We start from the raw sequence: 19,428 nt of genomic DNA, 5'->3' as shown, positions 1-19,428 counted from the left end.
CACTTGGAGCTGGCTCATTCCTGACACCAAGTTGTTGACTTGGGTAGGGCAGTCTGAACACTGCACTAGCTATCAATTAGTTTCCAGGTTCAATTCAAATGCCACTTTTGACCTATTAAAGCCTTATGTAGCTCAGGACCCCACTACCTCAAGTACCACCTTTGCTTGCATGAACCAATCCAGACCCTGCAAACACAATCAGGGCCCAGCATGTGCACCTCCATAGGATGTTTGGAGGGTGGCAACCCCAAAACCAGTGGTGGCCCCCTGCTTGTGAAATGCTCTCCTTGTGGATGGTCTGGCACCATCCTAGACATCATACAGTGACTTTTCTCTTTACTCAGACTTTTGGCCCTTAATTTGAAGGGTTGCATTGTGGCCTCTTTGAGTAAGGCAAGCTCTGTAAGTCCTGCCATTGTCTCTACAGTTGTGTTTTTAGCTTTTTATTTTGCTTTTAATGGGTCACTCTGTGAGAAAAGCTACTAACAACAACAACAACAACAATTTATTAAATTTATTGGTCACTTTTTTTGCCACAGCAGCTCGAAGCAACATACAATATTGTAAGCAAAAATAAATTACAATCTCCCTTGATTTCAAATGGGCTCACAGTCCCTTAAGAGGCTCTCTAGACAGTCAGAGAAGAAGGAAAAGAAAACCGAAGTTTTGCAACCAAGCATATCTGAAAGCCTTGATCATTTGTTGATCTGCTGCAAAAGAGATTTCTCGCCTCGAAAAAGAAGAACCCCAATCACATGTGTGTCAAAGATTTTGAACGCTTGTCGGTGTCCATAGGGCCACCCATATAATTGTCACAGAAATGTCACTGAAATGGGTTGTACAGGTAAATCATGACATGCGCAGAAAAATATGATTCAGGAATATTTACAAGGCTGTCAGTTGCAAAGGTTGGCAATGTAAGCTGAATTGTCTTTTCTGAGTTGCCCAAACACTCTTTTGACATGTTGGGCAATCCCAGTACCCAAATCTACCTACCAAGATTCAAGTCATTCATACAAATATATGTTCCTTTTGACAAATCAATTTGGGTGGTTATCGGTGCTTAACAGCTAAGCCACAGCCTTCAGTCTTCAGGAGATGTTTCCCATGATGTGCCTGGAAAAGGTTTCAGAGGTCAACTAGAGACTAATATGGCCTTGGCCTTGCTCAGTGTTTCTGTTTTATTAACATTGTATTGTAATAAAGTCACATTTTAATGAGAAACATATGTTTTCCATTGAAATAATGAAAGTAAATGAAAGTATCCCTGTTGCATGTTTGACATCATACACAGAATACCCCTAGAAAGAACAGTAGACCATTCTCAGGGGAAATTGCTCTCAGGAAAAATGGCTGTGTCATACTAAGGTTTTTTATGTGTTTAAAACACCCCCACACCCCAAATATCTGAATTCATTGGCTCCTCATGTTCACCTCTGAAATGGGACTGGGGCCTACATTTTAGACAACCCTAATTTTTCCTTTTCATCATTAGGTGCTCCTTTGTATTCAGATTAGGCCGAAGAACAATGATGTGGCATTTGGGAAGGAAGATACAAACCAGTAACCCAGCACTGGAAACCAAGATGGAGAAGATCTGCACAGCCACCATGGATTTCCCCTTGGTGCTCAAGTACGTTGGCACAAAGGAGACCCAAACACTGCAAAATACTAGCATACTGAAAGTGATAAACTTGGCTTCGTTGAAACCCCCAGGAAGCTTCCTGGCTAAGAACGCTACAGTAAAAGAGATTGCAGCCAGAAGGCCCATGTAGCCAAGGGCACAATAAAACATAGCGATGGACCCTTCATTGCATTGCAGTATTATCTGTCTGACCTGTGAATTCATGTCCAGTTCTGGGAATGGAGGAGAGATTCCAATCCAAGCAATGCAGATGCCAAACTGAATGCTGCAACAGAAGAGGACAATAGAGTTTGCCAAACTCTTTCCCACCAACTTCCAGATGCTGTTCCCTGGCTTCGTGGCCATGAATGCCAAAACCACAGTTATAGTTTTTGCCAGCACAGACGAGACGGCAACTGAGAAGATGATGCTGAAGGCAGTTTGACGGAGAAGGCAGGTGACCTTTTGAGGCTGGCCGATGAATAGAAAGGAGGACAAAAAGGAAAGCAGGAGAGAAACAAGGAGGATGTAAGTGAGAGTTTGGTTGTTGGCTTTAACAAGTGGAGTGTCTTGGTTTTTAATGAAGATTCCCAAAACAGAACCTGTGGTTAGGCACAAAATTAGGGCAAAGAAAACCAAGGTAAACCCCAGAGGTTCTTCATAGGAGAGGAAGACTGTAGTCTTGAGGATACATTGATGTTTGTCATCGTTTGAGTATTGATCTTCTGGACACTGATGACAATGGTCTTCATCTGAAAGGAATTAATAATTTAAGTACATCGAATGTCAATAATTTTCCTTATTAACAAGAATCTCCCTACATAAATGAGGCCGCTTGATTTGCTTTTGTGTAGTTTTACTCAACATTCTGCCTCTTACTTCACATCCTGAATGAGGAGCATAGCTGAACACCAGGAGAAATAGTTATTCATCAGGTAATGAGTTGATGTTGAGCTACATAAGGCCACAATTAGTGCTTTGAATGAATTGGTTCAGCTGAACTAGTTAAAAAATATCTGAATAATACAGTTGCCATAGTTGTGGGTGAATTAATGACACATTAAATTCATTCCAGGCTAGAACTTTGAACAATTTATAGTTCATCCTCGTGTTCAACCCCCCACAGACCCCATACTCTTAGCTTTCATTACACTTAGCTTTCATTAAAAGAAAGAAGTGAAATGGAAATCCGTTTAACAGTTTCCTGGCTGGTACAAATTAAACAGGGTAAGCCATCTTGGTTGTAAGTCGTGGAGGACCTGCTCCCCACCTTGCAGCCCTTTTCCCTGAGAGGTCTGAGAGGATAGGGCCCTAACTGACTCCAGCTACAAAAGTTGAGGCTGCTGAAGAGGCCAGAGGCAATCTTGGCTGTGAGTCATGGAAGACCTGCTTTTTGTGAGTTAAACAAGTTCTCTTGACTGAACGTGAAGTGAACCAGCTCGGGGGTTTTTGGGGGGCGGGGGGTAACTTGAACTGAAACCAGTTCCTTTTTAAAATGAACTTCCAAAGCACTGGTCAAGAAATGTGGTGCAGCGGTGTCTAAATCGGAGCAGGAACAACTGGGGGGACTAAAAAGAATTCTTCAGACAATGGACTGGAACGCCCAGCGCACTGATGTGTTTTACTGAAATAATGAAAAATGGAATAGTACTAGAAGTCAGCATTTTAATACCATTGTAACAACTCGGAACGAAGCATGATTGGACAGAAAAAGAACTATGGCTGTGGCAAAATGGCCAAGATGTGTTTTTGTGCCATTGAAAGACTGCAGCCATAAAATCTGAAAACTGTTCTAAAACTATGCACTGGATTCAACTGAAGTCCTGATTCAGGACATGGCAATGGGGGGCTTGAGATAAATTGGGTTGAGACAGCCACTGATATGGCCCATCCAGAGCAACCCAGAGCCTGAGTGTTAAAGGAGTTGTAGGGATGGACAACCCTATTATGGTCAATAGCCTTCACAGACCACATGCTGTTTAGTGGCTTGAATGGGTGAATGTGGTGCTGCAGAGGCTTTCTGAGAGTACCTAGCAGGGGAACAAGCTATAACTTCAGTCTCTTTGGGGCTACATTGCATTAGGCAAATTATTGCCCTGGAACTGATTCTCAAGAACGGAAGATTAAAAATGTAAAGGTGTTGTGAAAAATCAGCACCTTGGTGTTCTGGATCTCCGTTTTGCAAATCGTCCCGATTGTGCCAGAATTCTTTTCTGGCCTAGCTTGACTACATTCATTTTGAACCTCCTCCTCAGTCTCCCAGAGTCTGCTGTTCCTACAAAATCATTTACCTGCCTTGGTAGAAATGGATCCTTCCACGCAAGGGTCACAATTATAGCAGCAAATTGGTTGTCCTTCGGGCACCACCTTGCTGGATCCGGGTTGGCAGCTTTCTGCACAGGTAGAACGAGGCCTTGTCTGAAGGGCACCAAGAAAACAAATAGGGTTTGAGGAGTTTCTGCTTTGTCTGTGGCTACTAAAACCTTCTAAAGTGATGGAAACCCAAACAAAATATATCATAACATAAGAGCATGTGACATAATTCATTCTGAGTTTTTAAGGTGCTGCAAAGTACTTGCACTTTGTGTTTTCGAACTGCTAGGTTGGCAGGAGCTGGGACCGAACAACGGGAGCCCACCTCATCGCGGGGATTTGAACCGCCGACCTTCTGATCGGCAAGTCCTAGGCTCTGTGGTTTAACCCACAGCGCCACCCGTGTCCGATAACACAGTTAGCGTAGGTAATTAAAAAGGAGGATTTATTGCAAAAGCAAACAGATAGCTTCAGATGGTTCTAACAAAGCTGCCAACATTATCACTCAAGATGACCCTTCTGAAGACTCCAGTTCCTACGGAATATATTGAACTTTCGCATCTTACGTCTCTTGTTTTGCCTCCTGTTTAGCAGCTCTCCCATTCAGACTTATTGGATCAGCTCCAACCGCTTCCAGTTCCACAATACTGTCTCTGTGTCTGTTCACACCTGTTTGAGTTTCCTGAGAGCTTTGGCTGTGTTCCAGCCCGCTCTCAATTGTTCCCTTGGCAACTGGCATTCCAATGTCTGGGGGATTTGGCACTGGCCACTGTTCCACCTGCGTCAAATCTAAACCTCGCTGTTCTGCAGCTGGCTGTAAAGTTCCACTAGGAGCTGGCTCATTCCTGACAGCTGAGATGAGCTAATTTGTTCCTTGTTCATTTGAACTGGAGATCTCCAGGATCATTGCTCACTTTCTTAACTACAATTATATAAGTTTGGGGGTGTTTTTTGTTTTGGTTTGGTTTACAAAGGATATATTCCCACCTGATTAAACCAGTTGGGCCACACTATGGCCTCCTCGTGAATAATCAAATGTACACCTGCGGAAGCTTGGGTTTCCAGCTTTCCAACTTTCACCCGTGAAACAGTATTGTTAGGAAACACAACCACATTCACAATATCATAGCTGGCCACCAGCTCATCTTCATCAAAATATATTTCATCCATGGTAGTGCTGTTAAAGCGGACAGTTTTCAGGAAACGATGAAGCTGAAATAAGAAGCAGGGAGAGAAGGCCAACATTTGCAAAATGGGCAAAACAATTAAGATCCCATTCCTCTTCTCATTTCCAGTCTCCAACTGTTCTATTCCCACATCCCCTGCCCTAGAATTGATTCAGTATAGCTGTAGCCTCCGCTTGAATGTTGAAGTCACCCAGAATTATCATCGAGGATTCCTTCAGAACCATGCTGAAAACCGTGTCGGAGTTCAAATATAACAACTGGAGAGAGACCTGTTGGAATGTAATGTAAAAGTGCTGTCTAAAAAATATATAAAATTATGGGAATGGGAGACAAAGGATGGGCAAGTAAAATCCTCAGTGATACACTGGGCAATAGATATCAGTTATAATATAGATATAGAAGCATGGGAATGATTGTGAAATATGAATATAAAATTTACAACATGTTATGGTTGAAGAGAAAATGATATGAAAATTATATATCGTTGGTATCTAACATCGGGTAAACTGGTAAAAATGTATAAATCTAAATCAAACAAGTGTTGGAAATGTAAAGAGAAAGAAGGTTCTTTTTATCATATGTGGTGGTCTTGTAGTAAGGTTAAAGCTTACTGGGAAATGATATACAATGAATTGAAAAGAATGCTCAAAATAACTTTGGTAAAAAAACCCCAGAAGCTTTTCTTTTGGGAATTATAGGGACAGAACTACTTAAATTGTATAGAAATTTATTTATGTATGCTACTACAGCAGCAAGAATGTTACTTGCCCCAGACTGGAAAGAAGCAGAAGTCCTAGCAAAGGAAGAATGGATACAAAAACTTATGGAATATGCAGAAATAGTGAAACTTACTGGAAGAATAAGAAATTAAGATAACTTTTTATAAAAAAATGGAAATGGTTTATTGAATATTTACAGATAAATTGCAAACAGATAAAAACATTAGCAGGATTATTGTAATAACCTGCAGTTTCTTAAGCGTATATATTTAAAGTAGATAATTAAATGAGCAAATTAAATGAATTTGAATATGCAGAAGATTTTTAAAAAATAACAATACAGGAAGAGGGCGAAGGAAGTCAAACTTTGAAATCTTAAAGTGATTGTAAAACTAATGAAATGCATAAACTTGAAGAGTATAAATAAAAACTTGGAGGGAAAAGGAAAAGCAAAGAAAAAGAAAACCGTGTCTGAGAAACTTTTGGGCAGATGAATGGGTGGCACACCAACAGCGGCGCTGACCTGTCTCTCAGAGGCAGCAGTAGATGTAGGCCCTCTACTTCCGCTCCAAGGCAAAGAGAGGTTTCCTGGTGAGGGAGAACAAGCTCCCGTGAACCATGGCAAGCTTTCTTCCCCACCCAGGTAGTCATGTAGTTGCACCAACCAAAGTCTCAGTAATGCACCCCAGCTTGGTGCCCACACCCATAACTGAATAATGAATGGGTATGTTTCTGAGCACAATTCAAAGTGTTGGTGCTGACCTTTAAAGCCCTAAATGGCCTCTGTCCAGTATACCTGAAGGAGTGTCTCCACCTCCATCATTCAGCCCGGACACTGAGGTCCAGCTCCGAGGGCCTTCTGGCGGTTCCCTCGCTGCAAGAAGACAGGTTACAGGGAACCAGGCAGAGGGCCTTCTTGGTAGTGGCACCCGCCATGTGGAACACCCTCCCAAAGAAATAACCATCTACCAGACTTTTAGGAGACATCTGAAGGCAGCCCTGTTTAGGGAAGTTTTTAATGTTTAATAGACCATTGTATTTCAATATTTTGTTGGAAGCTGCCCAGAGTGGCTGGGGAAACCCAGCCAGATGGGTGGGATATAAATAAATTATTATTATTATTATTATTGGCAACTTGGTGTTCAGCAACAACAACACTGTGCTATTGGACACAGGCGATGAGCGCACAACAGCACCATGGGGTCGCAGGGAGTCAGATTTGGCACACTGTGTTCCCCTCCCTGCTTTTACCTTCACAGCAGCCCTATGGAGGTAGGTTAGGCTGAGCATTGGTGGTTCAGCAACTAAAGTTGTGAAACTGCACGCAGTGCTTTTCTTCTAGCCAAAAAGGTGCCGGTACTGCATACCCTTGAGTACCCCCAAGGGGGAAAAGCACTGAATTAGGGTATTTTCAGCTTTATATATATATATATATATATATATATATATATATATATATGCTTTCGTAGATTTTCACGGGTACAGGAATGCAGGTTTTGGTGTCCTCGGGTGTCTTCCCGTGTAAAAGTTGGGGTGTCTAGGCGACGTTTCGACGAGGTCTCACTCGTCATCTTCAGGCTGGTGCTTTCGGCTTCTTGTTACTGGAACAGAGCGGGATCTCAATGTTTGAGTTCCTATAAATACTGTAGAGGGGGTGTGGTGTCTAGCCTCCAATGTTCTGGGCAGAGAGGAAGTTCCCAGGCTAGTGTGCCTTTTCTTCTTTTGTTCCTTAATTACTTGAGAGATACCTTGAGTGATTTCTTGAGTGATATCCTGAGTACCACTTAGGTGGGTCATTAGGTGTGGATTAGTTGCTAAAGTCTTTGTGTCTTGACCTCTTGAACTTTGTGAAGAGTTTTCCTGAGAAGATGGCTGTATTGCACTTAGTTGTGCTTTGGCTTGGCTTCGTGTATAGGGGCGAGCTGTGGTTTTGTGGCTTGTGTCAGCCAGATCTGTGTAGGGATTGCAGGGGGGTGCAGCATCCGGAGGTGCCACCATGGATTGGCTACTGGATGGTGTCAGTAATTCATCTGTGGAGAGGGTCTGGGTTTGGGTCTGGTGTGGTTGATTGGTGTTGGCGTTCTGTGTGCCTCTGGATCTGGTGTCAGTTTTTGTGGGGAGGGCTAATTTCCAGATGTCTGGCAAGCGGGATGTGTCGTCACGCTTGTTCATGTTGTGAGGGTGTTTCTCTATCTCGATGGCTTCCATGATTATTCTCTTGTGGTGATGTTCCGTGTTAAAGAGCAATTTGGAATCTGCAAAATTAATTTCGTGTCCTGTTTCTTTCATGAAATTAATGTGTCGTCACGCTTGTTCACAACATGAACAAGCGTGACGACACATCCCGCTTGCCAGACATCTGGAAATTAGCCCTCCCCACAAAAACTGACACCAGATCCAGAGGCACACAGAACGCCAACACCAATCAACCACACCAGACCCAAACCCAGACCCTCTCCACAGATGAATTACTGACACCATCCAGTAGCCAATCCATGGTGGCACCTCCGGATGCTGCACCCCCCTGCAATCCCTACACAGATCTGGCTGACACAAGCCACAAAACCACAGCTCGCCCCTATACACGAAGCCAAGCCAAAGCACAACTAAGTGCAATACAGCCATCTTCTCAGGAAAACTCTTCACAAAGTTCAAGAGGTCAAGACACAAAGACTTTAGCAACTAATCCACACCTAATGACCCACCTAAGTGGTACTCAGGATATCACTCAAGAAATCACTCAAGGTATCTCTCAAGTAATTAAGGAACAAAAGAAGAAAAGGCACACTAGCCTGGGAACTTCCTCTCTGCCCAGAACATTGGAGGCTAGACACCACACCCCCTCTACAGTATTTATAGGAACTCAAACATTGAGATCCCGCTCTGTTCCAGTAACAAGAAGCCGAAAGCACCAGCCTGAAGATGACGAGTGAGACCTCGTCGAAACGTCGCCTAGACACCCCAACTTTTACACGGGAAGACACCCGAGGACACCAAAACCTGCATATATATATATATATATATATATGCTATAAAATGTTTGTTTTTCATTATTTTACTGTAAAATATGAGGAGACGATGGGCTGGGATGCTTAAAGCAAGGGGGAAACTGCTTTCATGGGTTTGTACATGTTTATTTAGCTTTATATAATAATAATAATAATAATAATAATAATAATAATAATAATAATACCTTTATTGTCATTGTACATCCTGTGTACAATGAAATTAAACTAGCCTCCCCCCCAAAAAACACTCATGTTTATTTTTCTCTATGCAACCTGTGAATGCTACATTCTAGAGATGTATATTGCTTTTCTGTCCAGGAGCTCAGGGATGTGCCCATTGCCTTCCCTGCTTTTTCTTTCTTTCTCCACAACAACCTTGTGAGGTAGATGGAACTAAGTTATTATGTGTACATAAGCAGGAGTTCTTGCCTGCCTTTCAACACTTTAAACAGCCATGTCTTCTCCTAAAGAATCCAATGAACTGTGGTTTGTGAAGGAGAGTTGTTAGGAGACCTCAATTCCTCTCACGGAGCTACAATTCCCAGACTGTTTTAACAATCTATCCCTCTGCCAAGGGAATTCTGCAAATTGTAGCCTTGTGAGGGGAATAGGGGTCTTCTAACAATCCTCAGCACCCCCCAAAAAACTGCAGTTCCCATGATTCATTGAGGGAAGCCATGACTGTTAAAGTGGTACAGGAGTGCTTTAAATCTATGGTGCACAAATGGCCCAAGTGAAAGAAAACAGTGTGTGACAACAACAAACACGTTATTGCTATTTCAGTTGTGATTTCAATGAATCTCTCCTACTCTTACCTGCCATGGCTCTACACTCAGAAGGCCCGGTATACCTTCTTCTGCAGTCATCATGTGGTGAGATACAGGTGGGATCAGAGCATGTAAGGCATGTGCCACGACATAGACAGCATTATAAATATTGTAGCTTTCAGCAGACATCACCATCCCATCCTTGGGGAGGTTTCCCCTCCGCATGCACCTTTCCCAAGTTTTCCTTGACCATCTGTGGTGGGTATGAGAGCACTCAAATATGCCTGGCCAAACACTATCAAGGAAAACCCAATCTTCAGTCAAGAAAAGTTTCTGGGATTTTATCCTCTTGTCCGTTTGAAAGACAAATGACAAAGCGCCATGGAAGAAAGTCATGTCCCAGTATGAGAAAGATGTGGTTAAGGTGAAGCCCCACAGTGCTGTGGAAATCCAGACTTTCCCTACAGTGGCATTGCTTTGTCTTTCAACTTCCTTCAGCCCGTGTGGCATCAGAAACATTGATTCGGAATCGCCGTAATAAATGATCACGTTGGCTTTCCTCTGAGTCAGATGGGCTACGCAACTTAAAAGCATGTCTTTTGGAACATTCATTTCAACAGAAAATATCCGTGGGATTGCATATGTGAAGGCTACACAAATAGCACTCCCAGAAACCTCAGCCTTCATGGTTTTCACAAACTGATGTCCGCCATCATTGTCTGGAGCAATGAGACCAATCCACGTCCACCTGAAATGCAACAGCAATTTCACTATCCCCTTGAACTGTGGAGCTTCCTTGGGGTTCATCCAGTAGGAAGAGGGAAAATGAATTTCATCACTCAGAATATTATTGACAAAACCGTAAATCAGCTAGTAAGGAAAGGAAAGAATGTTTAGTGTTGGAAATAACATTGCTAGTCAACAATGCCTTCTACTTAACAGCACAACCTCACATATGTCTGTCTACTCAGATGTAAAGTCCCACTGATTTCAATCGGACTGATTCCCAGGAAAGTGGGTATAGGATTGTTGATATTTCTTTCCCATCAATATACATTTGGTTCCCTTACAGAACTGCCTCTAGAGACAGTTTAGAGTACAACTGTATGAACTTTTCCAAACCAACCAAAGTTTGCTGCATTTTCCACTTGAATATTGTTTTCATTTTCCACAATTGGCCTTCATTTTACAATGGTGATAGAAATCACCAATTTTCTAAACGTTTATCGGATTTGGACATTTTATCATCCCTACACAATTTTTCTGCACATATGTCCCAAACCAAGAACTCAATGGTGCTTGCTTACTTCTCACTGGCTATACTGATGTTCTTATTTTATTTATTTCTTGTTCTTCAAGATAATATTCCAGGGAATGTTTAAATGATTTAAAATTCAAGATTAAAAATGGTTCAAAACAAGTCCAAAACATTGTAGGTTAACAGAATATCTTTGCAGCCATCTGAAATACAAGCTTCAGATATTAGTTAGAAATGCAACCCATTTTGCAAAGAAATAAACCACAGAGCTTTGGGTTTGCCGATCAGAAGGTCGGCGGTTCGAATCCCCACGATGGAGTGAGCTCCCATTGCTTGGTCCCTGCTCCTGCCAACCTAGCAGTTTGAATGCAAGTAGATAAATAAACCCCACTTTCAATCACAAGAGTTAAGGCATTTGGTCTAGGATTTCTTCTGCCCAGCCTACATTGTTCTCCCTACCTGAGGGACCTCGTAAATGTTTAGCATGGCTGCCATCTGGAAAAAGGTTTCAAAGTCCCCTCCTTGAATAACAGCCAGGAGCTTGCCTTGCCTTCCGCACCTGAAATTAGGGACCATCCAATGTCTAGTAGACAACAGGTCTATGGTGGCTTCAGAGGCTGTCCTGGCACTGAAACAATTTTCATAGATCCTGTAGCCAAGGGTGATGTTAGGTAAGAGCTTGGGATTCTCATTAATCTCATTAATGGCAAACAAGATGGCCAGGATGTGTTCATAATTCCTTTCCAGTATCCTGGAATGAAAAGGAAATTGAGCATCGAGCATCTACCATCTACCTGTTGCATCTGGCTGACATTTTGTTTCCTAAATTTTATTTTTTGCAAACTTTGGAGTTCCCCCAAGTCTGATGCTACCTCGCTTTTTGTGGGAATGGTGACATTTCAACTACAGAAGAATTAACACTCAGAGAATGAGTTCCTTATGATGTAAAATTGCATATTACAGTACAAATAAGGTTGATCTGCTCCCAACTCAGAATTGGAACTTTTATATAACTTATGGAAAAGAACATATTGAGTTACTCACACCAACAATTGTGTGAAACAGCATCTCTCATATCTCACCAAAGCGGGGACAGTATTTTGCCAAGAATAAGTTTGGAAAACCCAGGTTTGTGTCCGGATATTGTGAGAAGACTCTTGAGAGTCCCATGGACTGCAAGAAGATCAAACCGATCCATTCTTAAGGAAATCAGCCCTGAGTGCTCACTGGAAAGACAGATCCTGAAGCTGAGGCTCCAGTACTTTGGCCACCGCATGAGAAGAGAAGACTCTGATGTTGGGAAAGATGGAGGGCACAAGGAGAAGGGGACGACAGAGGACGAGATGGTTGGACAGTGTTCTCGAAGCTACTAAAATGAGTTTGACGCAACTGCGGAAGGCAGTGGAAGACAGGAGTGCCTGGCGTGCTCTGGTCCATGGGGTCACAAAGAGTCGGGCACGACTAAACGACTAAACAACAACAACATTGTGAGCACTGGAGCGTATTTCCTTCATCTCTCCATATGAATCCTCCACTTCTCCATTCACCTTTCACATCACTTTTCAAAACCAATTTGCTTAAGAATCTGCTGCTGATTCTGAATACAAACTGTAGCAGGGGAGATTGGAATTGACTGGAAACAATTTAAAGCTAACAGCAAGTAACACTTACGGGATGAAGTCATGGACAGGGTCAGACTTGAAGTCATGGGTTGGATACAGAGCTGTCCTCACAGGTATAACTCCAGCAATGAAGTAATCTCCTGAACTGTGATAATTATTTGGAGGTGTTCGTAGGGATGAGAGGTCTACATATTCAGACTTTACTACCCCAAAAAACCAGTGAAGCGATATTAGCAGCAGGATCATTTTAGGCACAAGCAAACAAGAGGCACCTTCCTTCACTTGGTTTTATTGTATATCCAGAAAGTGCACTGGCAGAGAGATCTGCTGGGGGGAAATACAACAGCCTTGCAAGCCCCATTCTGTGTCTGACTTCATAGAGGAGGAGCTTGGCCTCAGTGCTAAAGAAGAGGCAATCAAATATCCAGCTTATTAGCTCAGTATATTTGTATTGATGTTCCTCTCTTTCCATGTTTGGTGCAAAAAGTGATCAGTGATTTTGAGTTCCAATATTATTATTACTATTATTACTGATTTCAAAAGGGACCTCTAAAAAATAAAACCCTATGGGACATTGATCCCAGGAACACAAATCGATCACCATGATATTAATAATTGCAGGGGACATAAGAACACCTCTTTGTTGCATATGCACAGGAGAATACATGTTTGCAAACGTTTATGCCACACTTACCCCTGGGACAACTGAAAGGACAGTGAACTTGGATTAAAGTTTAGCGGAAGTGTAGGAAATTTGTGACCCTACAGATGTTGCTAGACTGCAACTCCCATCATCCTTGACTGTTGGGGGCTGATGGCCATTGGGATTATAACAATATCTGGAAGGCCAGTTTCGCCACCACTAGCTTAGTGGAGGAGACTCCCCAGAGAGTAAGGAAAATGATTTTTATGTATGTTTCTGCATTGCCTGGAGAGACAAAAGGGAACTTGACTGGAGAGTTATCTCATCTACTCTTCTGCTCCTGCCAACTGGGTGATCCCCTCTGTTCTAGACCCTTCTCCAGCACTTAACACAACTGTTGCTGTTTGCCCTGCATTTGGTTGTGATTGTAGAGCAATGCTTAATTGTCCTCAAGATGTTTCCAAGGGAGAGGGATTGGAAGAAAATGTGAGCAACTTGCTCCTGCCGTCTTGGCTACCAAACTGAAAGAGCATCTCAACCCCCATTATTCAGACCAGACACTGAGGTCCAGCTCCAAGGGACTTCTGGAGGTTCCCTCACTGTGGGAATTGAGGTTACAGGGAACCAGGCAGAGGGCCTTTTCAGTAGTCGCACCCACCTTGTGGAATACCCTCCTATCTGATGTCAAGGAAATAAACTGACTTTTAGAAGACATCTGAAAACCGCCCTGTTTAGGGAAGTTTTAAATGTTTGATCTTTTATCGTGTTTCTAATATTCTGTTGGGAGTTGCCTAAAGTGGCAGGGGAAACCCAGCCAGATGGGTGGGGTATAAATAATATGATGATGATGGTATAATAATAATAATAATAATAATAATAATAATAATACACCACCGTGTCCAGGGCTCACACTAGAACCTTCTGTGTAAAACCTAATCTGATCATAACTGTAAGCTTCATTTGCAGCTCCACTAATGTTCATATGTCTGCCCTAAGCTCTTGTATCCCTGCCAACCTAGCAGTTCAAAAGCATGTCAAAGTGCAAGTAGATCAATACCTTCCTGCGGGAAGGTAAACGGCGTTCCCGTGCACTGCTCTGGTTCGCCAGAAGTGGCTTAGTCATGCTGTCCACATGACCTGGAAGCTGTATGCTAGCTCCCTCGGCCAATGAAGCGAGATGAGCGCTGCAACCCCAAAGTCGGCCACGACTGGACCTAATGGTCAGGGGTCCCTTTACCTTTACCTTTACCTTTAAGCTTTTGTAAGCAGGTTAGCCCCATCAGGCCAAGGTAAGGTTGCCTATTCAATCCACTCACAAATACTAATATTAATCACAGTCCGCATGGTGTGTGCTCTCACTGTTCCTTCTTTCTGTCATTCAATAAAATGTTTAAATAGTCTGGGAGTCACCTTTTTTGGAACTGCTTAGCCCATATTTCTCGACTTTCAATCCTGCTTTGAGATTTGTCAACTCACAAATTTAAAAGAAATGCTACTGTTTGGTAAGGAGCCAGCAATATATGCTGGCAATTCTGGAGCTGATACAATTTCCTAACAGCTCTGCAGAACAAAGACCCTGACCTGGATGTATTAATGGCCTAGCCACATAATTTAGAAAAGTATCAATTGTCCCAGAAAGCAGCTTCTTAAAGGTGTTTGCCTTCCATTCTATTATTTATTTGAGATCCAGAATCGATTTAAACAGGTTTGAATTCACTTAAGCTGCATAGCTTTCATCTAAACCCCTGAGGAATTGATCAATCACAGGAGGTGTGCCTTCGTCTATCATTTCTGATTAACTGGTCACTAAGGTTGGTAATGCGGGTGGCGCTGTGGTCTAAGCCTAGGGATTGCCGATCGGAAGGTCAGCAGTTCGAATCCCCAAGACAGGGTGAGCTCCCGTTGCTCAGGCCCAGCTCCTGCCAACCTAGCATTTCAAAAGCACGTCAAAGTGCAAGTAGATAAATAGGTACCGTTCCGGCAGGAAGGTAAACGACGTTTCAGTGCACTACTATGGTTTCACCAGAAGTGGATTAGTCATGTTGGCCACATGACCTGGAAAAACTGTTTGTGGACAAACGTCGACTCCCTCGGCCAGTAAAGCGAGTTGAGTGCAGCAACCCCAGAGTCGTTCATGACTGGACTTAACTGTCAGGGGTCCGTTACCTTTTTTAAGGTTGGTAACTGGAAAAGTATGTACTTTCTGGCTAAATGTAACACCTTGAAGTGTTACAAATCAGAGGTTGTTTTGATCTGTTTGTAGCTGGTTCTTTAGGAGAAAGGAACACAAATAGACCCAGAGAGTTGCAACTCAGCAAAACATTTTTATTGTATACATTAAAATGGCAGTCCCTAATACACACACATTCTCAATCATACTCACCAACACCACTTCACCAAGGAGCGGATGTTGCTGTGGTCTAACCCACAGACCCTCTTGGGCTTGCTGATTGGAAGGTCGGTAGTTCAAATCCCCACAACGGGGTGAGCTCCCGTTGCTCTGTCCCAGCTCCTGCCAACGTAGCAGTTTGAAAGCACGCCACTGCAAGTAGATAAATAGGTACTGCTGTGGCAGGAAGGTAAAGGGCGTTTCCATGTGCTCTGGTTTATGTCACGGTGTCCCGTTACACCAGAAGCGGTTTAGTCATGCTGGCCACATGACCTGGAAAGCTGCCTATGGACAAACACCGGCTCCCTCAGCCTGAAAGCGAGATAAGCATCACACCCCATAGACGCCATAGACTGGGCTTAACCATCAAAATGATGATGTTTCCCTCACCTTACACTTATAAAACAAAATAGGTGTGCAAAGATCAAAAGCCTGGTTGCTGTCCACTTTGAAAATATAACCAGAATTCTCCTGGGAATGATGGTATATATTGAAAGGGCACTCCTGGGGCAAAAGATGGTCATCCCATGGTAACATGTTGAGTAGAATATGAATTCATTTCTGAAATCTGGCTGAGCTATACATTTGACCAAACTCTAATCTTTTCTTTTCATCATTAGGTGCACCTTAGAATTCAAATCAGGCCTTAGGACAATGATGTAGCATTTGGGGAAGAAAATACAGCCCAGTAACCCAGCACTGGAAAACAAGATGGAGAAGATCTGCACAGCCACCACGTATTTCCCCTTGGTGCTCAAGTACGTTGGCACAAAGGAGACCCAAACACTGCAAAATACTAGCATACTGAAAGTGATAAACTTGGCTTCATTGAAACCCCCAGGAAGCTTCCTGGCGAGGAAGGCAACCATAAAAGAGATGGCAGCCAGAAGGCCCATGTAGCCAAGGGCACAATAAAACAGAGCGATGGACCCTTCATTGCACTTTAGAATTATCTGTCTGACCTGGGAATCCATGTCCAGTTCTGGGAAGGGGGGATACATTCCAATCCAGGCAATGCAGATGCCAAACTGAATGCTGCAACAGAAGAGGACAATGGAGTTTGCCAAACTTTTCCCCACCCATTTCCTGATGCTGTTCCCTGGTTTTGTGGCCAAGAATGCCAAAACCACAGTAGTTGTTTTTGCCAGCACAGAAGAGACGCCAATTGAGAAGATGATGCTGAAGGCAGTTTGACGGAGAAGGCAGGTGACCTTTTGAGGCTGGCCGATGAATAGAAAGGAGGACAAAAAGGAAAGCAGGAGAGAAACGAGGAGGATGTAAGTCAGGTTTCGATTGTTGGCTTTAACTAGTGGAGTGCTCTGGTGCTTAATGAAGATTCCCAAAATAGTACTTGTGATTAGGCACAAAAATAGGGCAAAGAAAGCCAAGGTGACCCCCAGGGGTTCTTCATAGGAGAGGAAGACTATAGTCTTGGGGATACATTGATGCCTCTCATTGTTTGAGTATTGATCTTCTGGACACTGATGACAATGATCTTCATCTGATAGAAAAAATTATTTAAGTACATCATATTCCAAGGTGTTCCAGAAATTTCATACCACAATGTGATTTTCTTTTCCCCCCTTTATTATATTTTTACTCAGCATTCTCCCTTTTTATGCAGTTCTTAGGCAACATCTCAAAAAAGCATGAAATAAGCCTGTTGGAGTCTGCCAAATCTTGGGAATCAGATGGAAAGCTGAAGTCCTGGAGAAATAGTTACTCATTAGATAATGGATTGATTCGGAGCTTCATGTGGCCATGATTAGTGCTTGGAATTAACTAGTTCAGGTGAACAAAGCTCAAAAATCTCTGGATGACACCTGAAAGTAGTTCCAATAATTGCCATGGACAAAGGTGAATAAAGTCCATTTGAAGGTAAAACTTTGAATGCTTTCTACTCTGATTCATCCCTCCATCCCACCAAAAGCCTCAAAGTATTAAGCCTTTGTTTTTTTTAAAAGCAAGTCAATTGGTCATGTAAAAAAAAAAGTTGGAAAGCAAAAATTGGAGGCAATGTTCTATGGCTTATTAGGCAGATAAGGAGGTGTGCTGCTTACAGTATTAGTCATTTAATCACTGCGGTGGAAGAGGTTATAGTTTGAGCCTGCTTGGAGCTGTCCACTCAAACAGTGTGTTGGCCTAATTGTTTCACTGAAATAGATTGACAAGAACCAAATAATAATAATTTTGAAATGTGAAAAATCTGCATCTTAATTTTGGAAAGTGCCACACACTTCCTTTGCAAAAATTCATTTCAAACCTAGCATGCCTACTTTCATCCTGACCCTCTTTCTCAGTCTCCTAGGGCCTGTTGTTTCTTCAATACCATTTACCTGTGTTAGTGGAAATGGTTCCTTCTACGCAAGGGTCACAACTATAGCAGCAAATTGGCTGTCCTTCTGGCACCACCTTGCTGTATCCAGGTTGGCAACTTTCTGTACAGCTAGAGTGAGGTCTTGTCTAAAAAGGCATCAAGAAAACAAACACTGTTTGGTGAGTTTCTGTTTTGTCTGTAGGTACCAAACCATTCTATGGTGATGTGTCCATGCTTTGCAGAATGGTATATATGACTATGGGATGTGGGTGGCGCTGTGGGTTAAACCACAGAGCCTAGGACTTGCCGGTCAGATGGTCGGCGGTTCGAATCCCCGCAACAGGGTGAGCTCCCGTTGCTCGGTCCCTGCTCCTGCCAACCTAGGAGTTCGAAAGTACGTCAAAGTGCAAGTAGATAAATAGGTACCGCTCCAGTGGGAAGGTAAACGGCGTTTCCATGTGCTGCTCTGGTTCACCAGAAGCAGCTTAGCCATGCTGGCCACATGACCCGGAAGCTGTACATCGGCTCCCTCGGCCAATAAAGCGAGATGAGCGCCACAACCCCAGAGTCGGTCACGACCGGACCTAATGGTCAGGGGTCCCTTTACTTTTACCTTTATATATGGCTATACTAAGTATTTCAGCCTTGTTATCTCCAAATGAGAGGTTCAGGCTAAGGCCAACTTTTTGTTCATCATTTATACATTATCTAAGTAGGATCTTGCAGGAATCCAGCATTATAATCTCCCCAAAACCAAGGAGATGTTGATTTTGAGGCAAATATTAGCTATTTTGTCCAGAATTTGTTTGAACTGGAGACCTCCAGACTCACAGTTCATATTCCTAGCAACTGCTGCATTGATATGAGTATATCCTTCACCTGATTAAACCAACAGGGCCACACTGTGGATTCCTCATGAATGGTAAGTTTTAGACCAAATGATGCTTGGGTTTCCAGTTTACCAACTTTCACTCTTGCAGCTGATTTGTTAGGAAATGTGACCAAATTCACAACATCATAGTCGGCCACTAATTCCCCGTCCTCATCGAAATGCACCTCATCCATGGTAGTACTGTTGAAGTGGAGACTTCTCAGAAAAGGGTGGAGCTGGATGTGGGAGAGAGAGAATGTCAACATTTGCAAGATGGGCCAATTAGATTCATCCTTTCTTCTACCTGAGTTTTCATCCCCCAACCCTCTTTTCTTTGGCGGAAACTGATGTAGTGTTGGATAAATTTAAAAGCAGGCTCCTAGATTGGAGGTATCTCTCCCAGAAACCCAAAAGAAAAGGATGTAAGCTCCAAGTAGAAAAAAAATAGGCCTTTATTTATATGCTTATTTTCACTACATGATCTGTGCATGATTATTGTCTTCCAAAGCAGCTACTCAATTCTGAACTTAAAAATGGAAAGCTTAAAGCTGGTGGTCAACAAAAGAGGTTTAAAGACTCTCTCAAGGCAAACCAAAAAAAATCTAGTATAAACACCAACAACTGGGAAACACTGGCCTGTGAGCGCTCCAATTGGAGAACAGCCTTTACCAAAGGTGTCATGGGCTTTGAAGATGCCCAAACTCAGGATG

At 42.8% G+C, this 19,428-nt stretch overlaps 2 protein-coding genes across 2 annotated transcripts; both read right to left on the bottom strand.

Annotated features, from left to right (window-relative positions):
• Positions 1-1,354: 1,354 nt before the first annotated feature.
• LOC310835767 (vomeronasal type-2 receptor 26-like) lies at positions 1,355-12,744 on the bottom strand (the record flags this gene model as incomplete). Its single annotated transcript, XM_083720729.1, has 5 exons — positions 1,355-2,376; positions 3,916-4,042; positions 4,925-5,149; positions 11,336-11,627; positions 12,548-12,744. The coding sequence occupies 5 exons, from the start codon at positions 12,742-12,744 to the stop codon at positions 1,472-1,474; spliced, it is 1,746 nt and encodes a 581-aa protein (XP_083576855.1). The 3' UTR covers positions 1,355-1,471.
• Positions 12,745-15,504: 2,760 nt separating this feature from the next.
• On the bottom strand, positions 15,505-18,912 carry LOC310835760 (vomeronasal type-2 receptor 26-like; the record flags this gene model as incomplete). Its single annotated transcript, XM_083720718.1, has 3 exons — positions 15,505-17,031; positions 17,867-17,993; positions 18,814-18,912. The coding sequence occupies 3 exons, from the start codon at positions 18,910-18,912 to the stop codon at positions 16,127-16,129; spliced, it is 1,131 nt and encodes a 376-aa protein (XP_083576844.1). The 3' UTR covers positions 15,505-16,126.
• Positions 18,913-19,428: the final 516 nt, after the last annotated feature.

Source organism: Podarcis gaigeae (genome assembly GCF_964106915.1).
Source record: "Podarcis gaigeae genome assembly, chromosome: 2".
NCBI lineage: Eukaryota > Metazoa > Chordata > Lepidosauria > Squamata > Lacertidae > Podarcis > Podarcis gaigeae.
This window is presented reverse-complemented; position numbering and strand designations above follow the sequence as displayed.